Source organism: Neovison vison, chromosome 1 (genome assembly GCF_020171115.1).
Source record: "Neovison vison isolate M4711 chromosome 1, ASM_NN_V1, whole genome shotgun sequence".
Classification (NCBI taxonomy): domain Eukaryota; kingdom Metazoa; phylum Chordata; class Mammalia; order Carnivora; family Mustelidae; genus Neogale; species Neogale vison.
The window spans coordinates 124,759-138,056 of NC_058091.1; the positions used below are offsets into that span (position 1 = coordinate 124,759).

Consider the following 13,298-nt stretch of genomic DNA (forward strand, 5'->3'; position numbering starts at 1 on the left):
GTGGAGAGCCCTCCGTCATCTAACAGCCGAGCGTCCCAAATGCCAAACACCCCCTACCCCCCAGACCGCAGCACCTCCCCCGAGAGCCCTCTGGGGAAGCACGACACAGGCCTGGAACTTGGTCATTGCAGAGGCGTCCCGGGGATGGGGAAGGGACACGGTGAGTGCCCCCCACTGTCCGCCCACACTGCCTAGGTGACTGTGTGGACGAACAGAAGGCCGCTGTGTCTGGAGGCCTGCGGAGGCGCGCGGCGGCTGCTTCTACTCCCTGAGGGGTGCAGGACCCAATCAGAGCATCACCCTGGCCTGCTGCACAGTGTGCGAGTGAAGGTGGGAAATGTCGACGTTCAGGTATTACCCCATAGTCTTTGTGCTCTCAGAACGCAGAACACCTGTATCTCATCCACTTTCGTCTTTTTGGGACTCTGGAATTTTCAGTAACAATAACCACCAAACACTGTCACGGGTGTGGGGTGAGTCGAGAGCAGGCATTAGGTGCAGTACCGACTCAACGATGTCCCGGACATGAACCAGGCGAGGCCCGAGTCCTGGAGGGAGCCTTTCTGGTTTCCTAACAGTTGCCACAGCCCTGAGTGTGCAGGGCCTCAGCCGCCGCCCCGTCGCAGGACGAGCCGGGAGCGGCCCCAGGAGACCCCCACCTGCCGGACGCCCTCCTGACCCACACACGCCGCGGCGCGTCCCTGGCCTTCTCGGGCTGGCGGGGGGGCCCCGAGGGGCTCGTCTCCTGCCCAGCACGGCACTGGGTGGTTGCTCAGTCAATGGGATGAGCGGACGAACGATTGATGGGTTCCCGGGAACAGGGACCCCGGGACAGCTGAGGGCCCCGTGGGTCTAAACACTAAGCTTCGGGTGAGTTAAAGGACCAGCTGGACTCTGCGTGACAAAGTACCGAACACGGGCGCTGAAACGCGGACGGCTGCCCCCAGGAAGGACGTTCTGCAGCTTTAGGAAGAGTAACTTGAGGCCAGCGCACTCTGCCAGGACGCAGCCGAGACGCAGTCCAAGGGCCGCGCGTTCCCCTCTATCTGCGAGCACCCTTCCCGGCCATCTCTGCGGGCAGCTTTCGCAGGGAGACCCGGGGAAGATGGACCCACCTCCTCGGGGAGCTCGGATGGAGCCCAGCACCGCTGCCAGCAAGCGTCACGGGGAGGGACGTCGTCTCGTCTCGAAGGGCCATGGGCCCCACAGCCCTGTCCCCAGAAGCCACACTGGAGCGGGCGTGGGCCCCCGAAGCTGCACGGCCCTCTGTGGTCTCCGCTGCTCCCCTCCGGCCCCAGCCGCGGGGCACGGGGACCTGCGGTCCTCAGGTGCCGACCTAGGGGGAGGTCACCTGCTGGACGGGCGGGCTCTATGCCCCAGCTTCTTCTCCCTTCAGGACGTGCGGCCCGGGCAGGCTGCCGCAGGGTCTGCCTGCACAGGACCCCCGGGCGCCAGAGGACCCCACCCTGAGGCCTCCACACACAGGCTGACGGGGAGGCACCCTGGGGACACGGAGGGCGGTGGCCTCCTCTCTGTCTCGACCTGGTCTGTGATGCACAAGGGGTCACAGGAGACAGTGAGCTCGGGGCCCGAGAGCATTTCCAAGCCAAGGCAGGGATTCCCAGGCATGTTGCCCTGGGCCCCGAGAGTCGGGCTACTCGCTGTACCGCAGCACAATGCGGTGACCTCTTCACTCTGGCTCTGATGTGCGGCTGCCGCTCCCTGGCCGTGTGGCGGGGAGCAGACCCACCGCTGCTCCAGGAACTGCCGCTGGTGGGCCGGGGCCTATGCTGGGGACAGGAGCTGGATAGAGCTCAGGGCCCGGGGGGCCACTCACACTCACGGGGGGGGGCCCACGCCCCACGCGATGGGACACACACCCTGCTCTGTGCACACCCGGAGATACACGAGAGGGGCTCACTTGGGCAGCAGGGAACAGCCTGTACCCCAGCCCCTCCAGGCCACCCCCAGGATCCCACTGGACGCAAGCTTCTGCTTAGGCCAGAGGTGAGAGAAATGGGGGCTCTGGGCGACAGCTGGGTAGGAAATGCAGGCCGAGTTTATTTTTGGTGAAGACAAGGCGATCTGTGGTCCCTGGGGAGACAGATACACAGACCCAGCGTCCGAGACGAACACAGAGAGAGAGAGAGAGACACGGACAGACTGAGGCAGAGGGAGCACAAGTGAGCTCAGATCAGGGGTGGGGCGTTGGGCCTGGAGCGGACTTCCGCACCTGAGGGCCCCACTGACGTCGGTAAGCTAAATAACATGCAGGAAACTCTTGAATTTAAAAGTATAACCTTGCTTTTTATTGGTTTGTTTCCAACAGCTAATAGTGCAAAAAAAAAAAAAAAAAAAAGACCTTTACCAAAATTAAGTCCTAGTGGAAGTGACTGATTGACACAAAACGCTTGCAGTCAGCACCGTGTGGGAGGGAAAGCATCTCCATGAGGCAGGAGAGCCCCCGTGCTGGCAGCTGGCGTGTGTCCCAGGACCCTGGAAGCCAGGCACAAGCTGCCCGTGTGCCTGCACACGCGTGTGCACACGTGGCCCCACACGGAGGCTCACCCCACAGCAGGCGTGCCGCGGTGGGCCCCTTGCGCTCAGAGACCCATACGCGTTGTGCAGGCTGGTCCCTGGGTACTGGGCCCTATGCTCGCTGCCCCCTGCCCACAGCGGAAGGGCTCCCCGCTCTCAGGTCCCCCGAGGGCGAGTCTCCCGAACACAAGACAGAAACCACCTGAGTCAGGGTTAGTCATCAGACGGACCTGTTTCTTTGACGATGAGTTTTTTATCTGCGTAAGTGTATGGAGTTGGCTACAGGTTTGAATCAGCTTCCCCTGAATCGCTCACATTTTAGGGTTTTAGGGTTTCAATGCGTCCACTTTTCAGAGTCCACTGAGGCGTGCGTCTGGCCGGTGGCGTGCGCCTCCCCAACACAGCCGTGGGGGGGGGGGAGAAGAAAAGAGAGTAAAGGAAACATCATGGAATGGCTGCCTTTTCAGAGAAAGCTGCGCTTCATTTTCTTCTTCACTTCTAGTCCTTCTACAACTGAGACCTCCCCCCGTTGCTACGTGACGGTGCTTTCCGTCCTTCGTCACCGGGGGTCCCGGGCTGCTCTGACCCTGTCCTGCAGGAGCAGCGCTGACCTGGCAGAGGCCGTCTGCACAGAGGGGAGACGCCCAGAGAGAACCAAGAGCCTCCTGGACACCTTGCAGACTCAAATCCAAACCACCCGTCGGTGTGACAACTCCAGAAACCATGTTCTCGGCGGACAGGGTCTGGGACCATTTAGCAAAAGCCCTTCTGCGAGGGTCCTACGTGGCCGAGCACAGACCACAGGCTTGCAAAGGCAAACGCCTCCAAGAGACCCCGTTCTCCCAGCGTCCGGACACAGCGCAGACTAGTGCCCAGTTTCGGAGCGAGCTCGGGAACTGAGGGGACCCCCGTGGCGACCGCCAGCCTCTTTCAACCCTGCTCCTCCAGGACGGCCTCCCCCAAACTCCAGGAGCACACAGTCCAGCCCAGGCCCTGTGGGCATCGGGGTCCTGCGTCCACTCTTCCCTGTCCCTCCCCACGGCCTGCCTGCCAGGTGACAGCACAGGTCACCCTTTCTCTGCTGTCTCGGCTGAACACATCCTGTCCCACAGCTAGGGTGGGCGTGCGTGTTCCAGCTGCCCAACCCCAGCGCATACTGGGTGGCTGGTCTGGGTAAAGCCACCTTGGACCTGGCCACAGCTGTCCCTCAGGCAAACACCACATCCGGAATGTTGCCCTCAGAGCGACTACTGGCAGACAAGGGTTCCCCAGCCTCCCCCACGTCGTCCTGAGGCTCCCGGGTGCCTCTGTCCACGCCCCCTTCCTCTGGTTCCCAAGGCTGTTCCTGGGATCAGGCATCTGCACCCCTAACCCCCGACTACACCCTCAGCGCATGAAGGGGCAGGCGTGCTCTTCCCCGTTCAGAGGCGAGGCCTTAGCGCGGCAGCGTCTCCAGACCGACTTGCTTTTGGTCCCCGCTTGCTCCGAGCCAGCCGGAGCGTACGCAGAGCTCCCGGAACGACCCTGCACCCGCGGTCACGGGGGCTCACCTCCGATCGCCCGCGGGAGCGACCTCCGCGGCTCGGCCGCACAAGCACGGCCAGCCGAGGGACCGAAGCGTGTGTGACAACTGCGCAGAGGGAAAAACCCATCCAAGGCGCAAGACAGACCAAGGGAGGGAAACCCAGGAACGGGGAGACGCCCGTGTTCGCCACGTTTTCAGATCCCGCACCGCGCCTGGCTGGGAGGCGCCAACGGGGCGTCCACACCTCCAGGAGGGCCTCCGTCCCCTCCCCCGGAGGCCTGCGAGGAGGGGTTTTCCTCGGGCCTTCAGCCAAGACGATGCACGGCCGCAGGTGAGCGCAGAGGCAGGCGTGAGGGCCTGGTTGTCCATAAAACCAGACATTAAACACATTCGCAGAAGTAACGCAAGGCCCCTCTTCCGGTTTTCTGCAGGTGGATACAGGTTTGAACCAAAAACGTCAGCCCTTGTTTGGTATACTTTTTTTTTTTTTTAAAGATTTTATTTATTTATTTGACATAGAGAGAGAGAGAGAGATCGATCACAAGTAGGCAGAGAGGCAGGCAAAGAGAGAGGAGGAAGCAGGCTCCCTCCCTGCTGAGCAGGGAGCCCGATGTGGGGCTCGATCCCAGGACCCTGTGATCATGACCTGAGCTGAAGGCAGAGGCTTAATCCACTGAGCCACCCAGGCACCCCTATACTGTTATTTTTAAACAAAAATTTCCCTCACTTGAAATTTTCAACATGGTAGAAAGGAAGGAATCTTTAATAACTGTTAAGTGTGAAGGGGTCTAAGACCAGAAAGCAAGGATTGCTTCTCAGAGAGTGACGTGGCTTTTGGGTAAGAATCCACGGTTTCCACGACTCCCTAATTTCTGTCCTGACACACGGCTGGGGAGGGCTGTGGCACAGTGACCGGTCACGAGCCAAGGACGTGCAGGAGGTCACTACCGTGACCCCCGCGCCCTCAGGCTCGCGTTCGCGCCCGCCGGCCCGTGGGCCCTGACGTGCCCCACAGAGCTGCGGTCAGCCGTCTCCAGCCAGCTTTCGGCCTCAGGAAGGTCAAACGGGGAGAAGGAAATGTGCAAAGATAGAGCAAGGGGGGAAGGGTTCTGAGGACAACACAAGAGTCTGACTCTCCGGGAAACGCTTTCAGAACGTTTCACACTCCGTAGCCCGAAGGGGCCCGGCTCCTTCCAGATGCCCCTCAGGTCCTGCAACTTGGTCTCCTCCGGACAGCTTCCCCCTTCCTCATGGACTCAGGTGTCCCCAAGCGCAGCGGCTTGTCCCCTGCTCCGCTGCCTGGGCCGTGAGGGTGGAGTCAGCTGGAAAAGGCGCCCGGTGACTTCAGCGGCTCCGGCCTCGCAGGCGACGGGCCTCCCGACAGGCTTCCGTCGCGCCCCGGACCGCACTGCTCAGTGCTGTGGCTGAAGCATTCGGTTCAATCGACGGACAGGTGGCTTAATTTAATGGAATTACTTGCTTTTCCTGTATTTTAAAGCTACAGGGACCACGGCCAGGGAGGGCGTGTCTCAGACCACTTCACGGGCCTTACAGATCGGAGGCGACCGGGAGGCTGAGACGCCGAGAGGCGAAATGAGCTTCTGGAGCCGAGCTGGGGCCGCGCTGCCCGCGGTGCACGTCCGTCTCACGCAAGGCGGGTTGAGAAGGCGAAGCTCACAAGAGCGAGAAAACCCCCGTCCCTCTGCTTCCCAGAGACGGCCCTCCCCTGGGTCACTCCGCTCGGTTTCATCCCAAACTACCAAGATCTGATTGTCCCAGTGGGGACACTCCGTCTGAGGAGGAAGGGAACACGGACCTATGTGCTTTAGCGTGACGTCCTGGCGGCGTGGCGTGGCGCTGCAGGTCCCAGGGGCCGGGTCACGCGTGCCCTCGGTTTAGGTCTCCTGGCTGAGGGTCGCTGGAGACACGCCAGCCCCGGCCAGGCCTGGTCACAGGCCCCCGAGGCATCGCCGGGACTCATCGGGTGTCCCACAGGGTGTCCGACCTCAGCCTCTCCAGGCCCATCGTCTGTGCTGAACGGCTGTTTCTCTTCTAGTTGCGAGGGCCGGCCGAATACCAAAGGGTAGAATTAACCTTCTAGTTTCCTTCTAACATTTAATGAAGCTGCCATCATGAGAGAAATCACCGTCCCGCAGTGGTTTTCAGAACCACACAGAGCTCACGAACGAGGGCTGTGTCGTGTCCACACGCTGCCCAGACCAGTGGCCGTGCGAGGGGACGGCCACTGGGGGACAGGGACACAGGCTACCAGGCCTCAGGCATCACCAGAGACTGAAGGGGATTTGGAAGACGAAAGACCTTCTTCTGAACTTGGCTCAGGATGAGGGAAAAGAGGGGATCCTGGGGGCTCAGTCAGTGTCCGACTCTCAGTTTCAGCTCAGGTCACGATCGCAGGGTGCTGAGGTCGAGCCCCACAAAGGCTCTGCGCTCAGTGGCGAATCCGCTTGCTCTGCTCCCCACCTGTCCTCTAGCAGCCTTGGGGAGGGGCTTTCTAGCTCTCGCTCACTCACTAAATGAAATCTTAAAAAAAAAAAAAAGGATGAGATGGGGCGGAAGGGCTGGGGTAACTGGGTGACGGACACGGGCGTGGGGGACGGGCTAAGCCTGACAAGTCACAGACCCGCACCCAGGGCAGAAAATATGTTAATAAAAAACGAGGGAAAAGAGAACCTCAAAGCTTGCCGGTTGTCGGCTGGTTCCATTCCTGTCCAGCCGCACTTCAGGGTCAAGCCTGAGATGTTGAAGCTCCTCCTGAAGGCTCTCCAGCAGCCGACACGGAGAAGGCCCACGTCCCGCGCGCGACGGAGCAGGGAGGCTGACGGCGTGGACTCGGATGGTGGCCCCGGGTGACCCCCGGCATCAAGCAAGAGGAGACGACGAACCCCAAGACCCCTGACTTCCCAGAGGGGAACAGGCCGGGGCCCCCCTCCCCACCAGAGCGGCAGCTTCCCGAGGCTGGGGTGCAGGTGGGCGGCGAGCCCCCTCCTCCTGCAGCCGGGAAGCCCAGCTCCCGCTGAGGCCGTGCGCGAGTGAACACGGCTGGGCTCCAACTGTGCACACGCAGAGTCGCACACACACAACACAGGCCTTTTTCCGTTTTGTTTTGTTTTGTGACAGTCAGGAAATGCTGACGCTACTGACTTATTTTTCTTCCTAAGTTGTGGCAGGTGCCCCAAGATCGTGAGACTAAACAGAAAGTATGAAGGACGGGGAAGCCCGTGAACGTGGCCAGCCCTTCGGACGCGGAGCCTTGCGAACCCCGCAAGCCCAGGACTTCTTAAATCCACACACCGGACTCTCCCCACGGCCACTGGCCGTCACGCTTTCCTCTTTTCAACTACGTAATACGCAGTCGTTCTGGCTGCAGAAACTCACGGCTAGTGCCACGTCCCTGTGGAAATCAAGTCCCTCTTGGAAGACGCGTGACAGGCAGCCCGTGGCGAGCCGGGGGGGCACCCGGACGCCCCCTGGGGCTCCGCCACAGCAGAGGCCCTACAAGCTCAAGGAAGGGGCGCGTGCTCAGGGCTCCAGTCACCGGCACCAAGGGTGACAGCGATGGGGAGGGCCTCTGCCCACTGCCCTTCTCCCAGCATCCGCCCCTCCTGGGGCCGTGGGCGGAGCAGCTCCCCAGGACTGCGACCGGCCCGCCCCCGACGGACCTGCTCCTCCCGAGCACGGGGCGGACCGGCCCCCCGGGAGCTGCTGAGGACTGCGGAACATCACCAACACTGGGTGTTTCATCACCAAGTTCCACTTTATTGACACGACATCTTGGGAGGAAAGCTGCATTAGGAGAGCTCCGGGCAGGAGGACGCGGACACACGTGCGGGTACGGAAGTCGCTCTGGAGCCACAGCGGCGGACTGGCACAGGGGTGACCACGTTTTGGTCAAGGGTGTATGCAGACTTACACTGGGCAACTGCTGAACTCGGCAGAACCCGGGCGTGAAGACGCCGGCACCGAGCCCACAGGAAAGCCGGCTGCAGGCGGTCGGCTGCCTGAGGCTCTTCCAGCTGGACAGCTCCAACGCTGGGCCCAAACGCGGCACAGGGGCAAAGCAGCGGGTCTTCTTTCCTTGTTCTAGCAGCAAGCTTGCGGCACAGAGGGGCATCAGAACACAAAGGGTTTGTGATCAACGTCCATGCTTTCAAACAACTCTTTCTTTGACCGCGAGGGTCGGTCCTGTTCCAGCGGGCCTCAGTTGGGCCACCTGCAACACAAGAGACCGTGTGAGCCTCCCGGCCAAGCGCAGGCTGGCAGCCGGCCCACGGGGAGAAGGGCCGGGGTCCCCGCGTCCTGCGGACGGCAGGCCTGGCCAGGGGTGGGGGATGGGGGCGGCTGGCGTGTGCGTGCCTGCGCACACCTTACTCGTGAGTCTGGGAGAGGAGACAATGTTCCACGCGTGTGCAGCCTGATTCCAGAATGAGCTGAGGACACACCCTCACCAAAGGAAGAACACTGGCCGTCACTGTGACCTCCCAGCTCACGGGGCAGCCATCACCTGTCCTGACACCACACACTGTGTGCTTCCCATGTGCGGACTCATGCGGCCCCGAGGGCCGGCACCCTCCATATTCTGGGGATCATTCCCACCGTGGCGACTCTGGAAGTTGCCCACTGCCCTCCCTCTGAATGTCCCTCCCCAGGATGCAGGGCACCAGCTCACCAGCCTCTCCAGACCCCTCGAGTGGCCCCTGCATAGATGGTGGTAGATGCTGGCGCCCGGGGTCTGCGCTGACGGACTCCAGCCCTGCCAGCCCCTGCCCCGACTCCTCTGACAAGTGCCCGGTGCTGCAGAAGCCGCGGAGCAGGCGGTCACTGTGGGTCTGCATGGTGGCCACACGGGAGCACACGCTCCCTCTCACTGACATGGGGGTGGGGGTGACATCGCCCTTAGGTTTGCTGTCCAAGGCCATACACACAGCAGGCCAGAGCCGGAAGCCAACCCACAGCCAGCACTGGCACCTCAAACACAGTGTACCCAGAAGCTTTCCTCCCCTCGCATTTCCTACTCCAGTTAATGGCACTAAAATCCGAGCCTGACGCAAGTCAGAGCCCCGAGGATCATCCACGGCCCTTACACACTGCGGCCCTCACCCCAGTTTCAAGTGGCCGCGCAGGGGTTCCCTGGAGTTTCTTAACCGTGTCATTCCCTTGGTGTCTCCAGGGAGAGTGGCAGACTCGTCCTCGGATCAGGAGTGAAAGAGCAGGGACCCCCAAGGGTAAGGGTCCTGTGGCTGTTAGTCCCACCCGGGGCACAGACTTCCAGTGGCCTTTTTAGTACCTGACTCTTCAACACAATGTGCCTCAAGAATTGCCAGCTGTGTGAGAAAAAGAAATCTAAAACAAAAACAAGGGCCAAAGCAAACACAGAGAAACCTGGAGGAAAAAGAAAAAAACGAAATAGAACTACTGCTGTCAAAAGACATGCTGCAGTTACAAAGCAATGAAGAGTCTGCGTTAAAGAAAAGAATCAGAATTCCAGAATTTAGAAACCGCAAAATTAAAGACCAGAAAGGATGATGCGATCGCCCAGGAAAAGATACTAAGAGGGAAGCCACAGGACAATTACGGAGCTGGAATACGGTGCCTAACCTCCGAGACAAAGGGCAGCAGAGCGAAAAGGAGGGGAACGTCAGAGAAGAAATCTCTGGAGGAAAGCTCCAGGTCCGAGACAGGAAGCAGCTCCGTAGGGGCGCCGACTGGGTGGCCGGGCGCCGTGCAGGTGGGAAGGCTCCTGGGGTGGGCGGGCTGGGGTGGCGCTTCCCACTGCCCTCGGGGCGGGGACTCTCTGACCCCTCGGTTGTTTGTGTTCTTCTTCCTGTCATTGAGATCCTGCGAGTGAGAGCTACTTCCACACCACTGTGGGGGGAAAGATGTTGACATGACTTTCAATCTTTTAAATTAAATCAAAATTTTTTATCTTTTTTAATTTATTGAGACTTGTTTTATAGCCTAACGTGATCTATCCTGGACAATGTTCCATGTGCACTGCAAAGAATGTGCATTTTGCTGTTTGGGGATGAAATGTTCTGTAATTATCTGTGAAGTCCATCTGCTCTAATGTATCCTTCATTCAAAAAAATGTTTCCTGCTTTTTTTGCCAGGACCATCTATCCACGAGGCAAGTGGAGTGTTAAGCCCCTACACGCTTGAATTACTGTCAACCTCTCCTCATGTGTTAGTCTTTGCTTTGTGTGTCTAGACGTGCCCACGCTGGCTATACACACATCCACTCGTACCCTCTCACGGGCTGACCCCTTTATCGTTACGGAATGTCCTTCCTTGGTTTCTTGTTACTTACTTTAAAGTCAACTTTTTTCCCACTTCTTCTCGTGGAAAATCCTTACCCATCTCTCCACTTTCAGTCTGCAAGTGTCTTCAGATGGGAAGTGAGCTCCTGGAAGCAGCATACAGATGGGTCTCGTTTCTACCCCTTTTATTCATTCCATCACTTTGTGTCCTTTAATGGGACTACCCGGACCAGTGCATTGTGTGTGTGGACTCCCTGCCACTTTGGTGTTCTCTGGTCTGTCTCTTGCTCTCTTTCCTCGTGACTGACGACTTTCTTTACTGTTCCTCGTTTTTATGTTTATTTCTTACGTATCTATTGTACCTTTTTGGTTTGTCACAAGCTCACACACGCATCCGCAGTTCAGTCGTCTGTGTCAGGCTGGCAGGGACGTGAGGTCAAGCACATCCTGAAAGAACGTTTTTAACTCCTTCGCGCTTTCTGTGCGCGCCATCATGTTTCACATCTCTTCGTGCGTCCCTTCCTTTCCTAATCTTCCCACTCCTCATTAGGGCTGTCTCTTCCCAAGAAGTCCCTTCAGTACCTCCCGAAAGGCCAGTTGAGTGGTGACGGACTCCTCTAACTTCCGGCTGGGAAACTCCCTCCTCCTCCGCTCTGAATGGCGGCCGCTGGAAACGGTAGTTTGGGCTGCGGTTTTCCTTTCGGCACTTTGATCAGATCGTGCCCCTCCTGTCCGGCCTGCGAAGTTTCTGCTAAAAAATCAGCTGACGGTCTTACAGGGTTTCCCTAGTATGCAACTAGGTGCTTCTCTGGCTGCTTTTAAAACTCTGTATCTTACCTTTGACTTTGACACTTTGCTTCCTCTGCATTCTCTGGCAGGCCTGCTGACGTTCAGGTTCACTTAGGTGCGTCCTGTCTGGGACCTTGTGATTCCTGAAACTGAACGTCTGTTTCCTTCCCCAGGGAAGTTTTCCGTTATTCCTTCACATGATTTTCTGACCCTTTCCCACTCTCCTTTCCTTCTGGGACCCCTATAATGTGAACGTCTGTTTGCTTGATGTTGTCCAAGAGATCCCGTAGCCCATCCTTATCTGTGGGTGTGTTTTCTGCGAGTCACCACACCATACAGCATTCGTTCCTGACACCACGTTCCAGGACTCCCATGCGCACCACACCCAGCGCCCCATGCAGTCCGCGCCCTCCTTAGTACCCCCACCAGGCTCACCCATCCCCCACCCCTTCCCTCTAAAACCCTCAGTTTTAAAAAATTCCTTTTTCTTCCTATTCAGCTTAGGTGCTTTCTATCACCCTGTCTTCCAGCTTGCTGATCCGTCGTCCTGCATCTCCCAACCTACGGCTGGTTCCCTCTCGCGCGGTCTCATTTCAGCCGTGGCATTCTTCACCCGTTTCTCTTATTTTCTCGTTGTTGAGGCTCTTCTCTGCAGTCGAGTGGGCGTCTTCATGACCATGACCATCAGACACACCGCTCACCTCCCTTTCATGTTCAACCTATTTGTGTCTGGGGGGTCTAAATTCAATCTGTCAAACAGCACATGTCACATTTTTTAAAAAAATCTGTCAATCCCTTTTGACTGGAGACTTTAATAAATTTAAATTTAAAGTAATTACTGATAAGTAGGGCTTCTGCTACTCTGCATGTTTTCTATGTGCTCTAGAGCTTTTGGTCCTTCCTGTCCTTCATTACTGCCTTTTTCGGTGTTTTAACTGTTTTTTGGTGATTTTGTTTCGTACAGACACATTTTCTTTAAAAGATTTTATTTATTTGACAGAGAGATCACAAGCAGGCAGAGAGAGAGAGAGGAAAGCAGGCTCCTGGCTGAGCAGAGAGCCCGACGCGGGGCTCGATCCCAGGACCCTGGGATCATAACCTGAGCCGAAGGCAGAGGCTTCAACCCACTGAGCCACCCAGGCGCCCCCCCCGTACGGACACATTTTAATTCTCTTCTCATTTCCTTGTCTGTGTATATATTCAATAGCTATTATCTTTGTGTTTACTGTGGGGATTACATCTAACACCTTCAAGTTGTAACACTCTAAGTTGAATTCAACCAGTAACTTCAACAGCATCACTCTGCTCTGCGGCTCCTCAGAAGGGTAAAAACTGCCCTATGACCCAGTAACTGCACTACTGGGTATTCATCCAAAGGACACAAGCATAGTGATCTGAAGGGGCACCTGCCCCCCAGTGTTTACAGCAGAAATGTCCACAACAGCCCAAATATAAAGCCAAGATGTCCATCGACATATATGGATGAAGAAAGTGCTTATAATGTAGAGTGGGATATAACGCAGCCGCCAAGTGAACGCTTGCCATGTGTGAGGGTACGGATGGAACTAGAGGGTGTCATCCTGAGGGAAATAAGTCAATCAGAGAAAGACAAATACCACACGATTTCACTTTTATGTGGAATTTAAGATACAAAACAGATGAACACAGGGGAAGGGAGGAAAAAGTAAAACAAAATCAGAGAGGGACAAACCATAAGAGATTCTTAACTGCAGGAAACAAACAGGGCTGCTGGAGGGGTGGTGGGGTAACTGGGTGATGGGCGTGAGGTGGGTGGGGGGTAACTGGGTGATGGGCGTGAGGTGGGGGGGTAACTAGGTGATGGGCGTGAGGTGGGTGGGTGGGGTAACTGGGTGATGGGCGTGAGGTGGGGGGGTAACTGGGTGATGGGCGTGAGGTGGGGAGGTAACTGGGTGATGGGCGTGAGGTGGGTGGGGGGGAACTGGGTGATGGGCGTGAGGTGGGGAGGTAACTGGGTGACGGGCGTGAGGTGGGCGGGTGGGGTAACTGGGTGATGGGCATGAGGTGGGGGGGTAACTGGGTGACGGGCATGAGGTGGGTGGGGGGGTAACTGGGTGATGGGCGTGAGGTGGGTGGGGGGGTAACTGGGTGATGGGCGTGAGGTGGGTGGGGGGGTAACTGGGTGATGGGCG

At 57.9% G+C, this 13,298-nt stretch overlaps 1 protein-coding gene across 2 annotated transcripts in view; it reads right to left on the minus strand.

Annotated features, from left to right (window-relative positions):
- Positions 1–7,819: 7,819 nt before the first annotated feature.
- Positions 7,820–13,298, minus strand: part of FAM120B (family with sequence similarity 120B) — an 87,882-nt gene continuing 82,403 nt past the window's right edge. For both annotated transcript variants that reach the window (XM_044241993.1, XM_044241955.1), the window contains one exon: positions 7,820–8,294. In XM_044241993.1, coding sequence (XP_044097928.1) covers positions 8,282–8,294 — 13 coding nt within the window. In that variant the 3' untranslated portion in view covers positions 7,820–8,281. The remainder of the gene's footprint in view (positions 8,295–13,298) is intronic.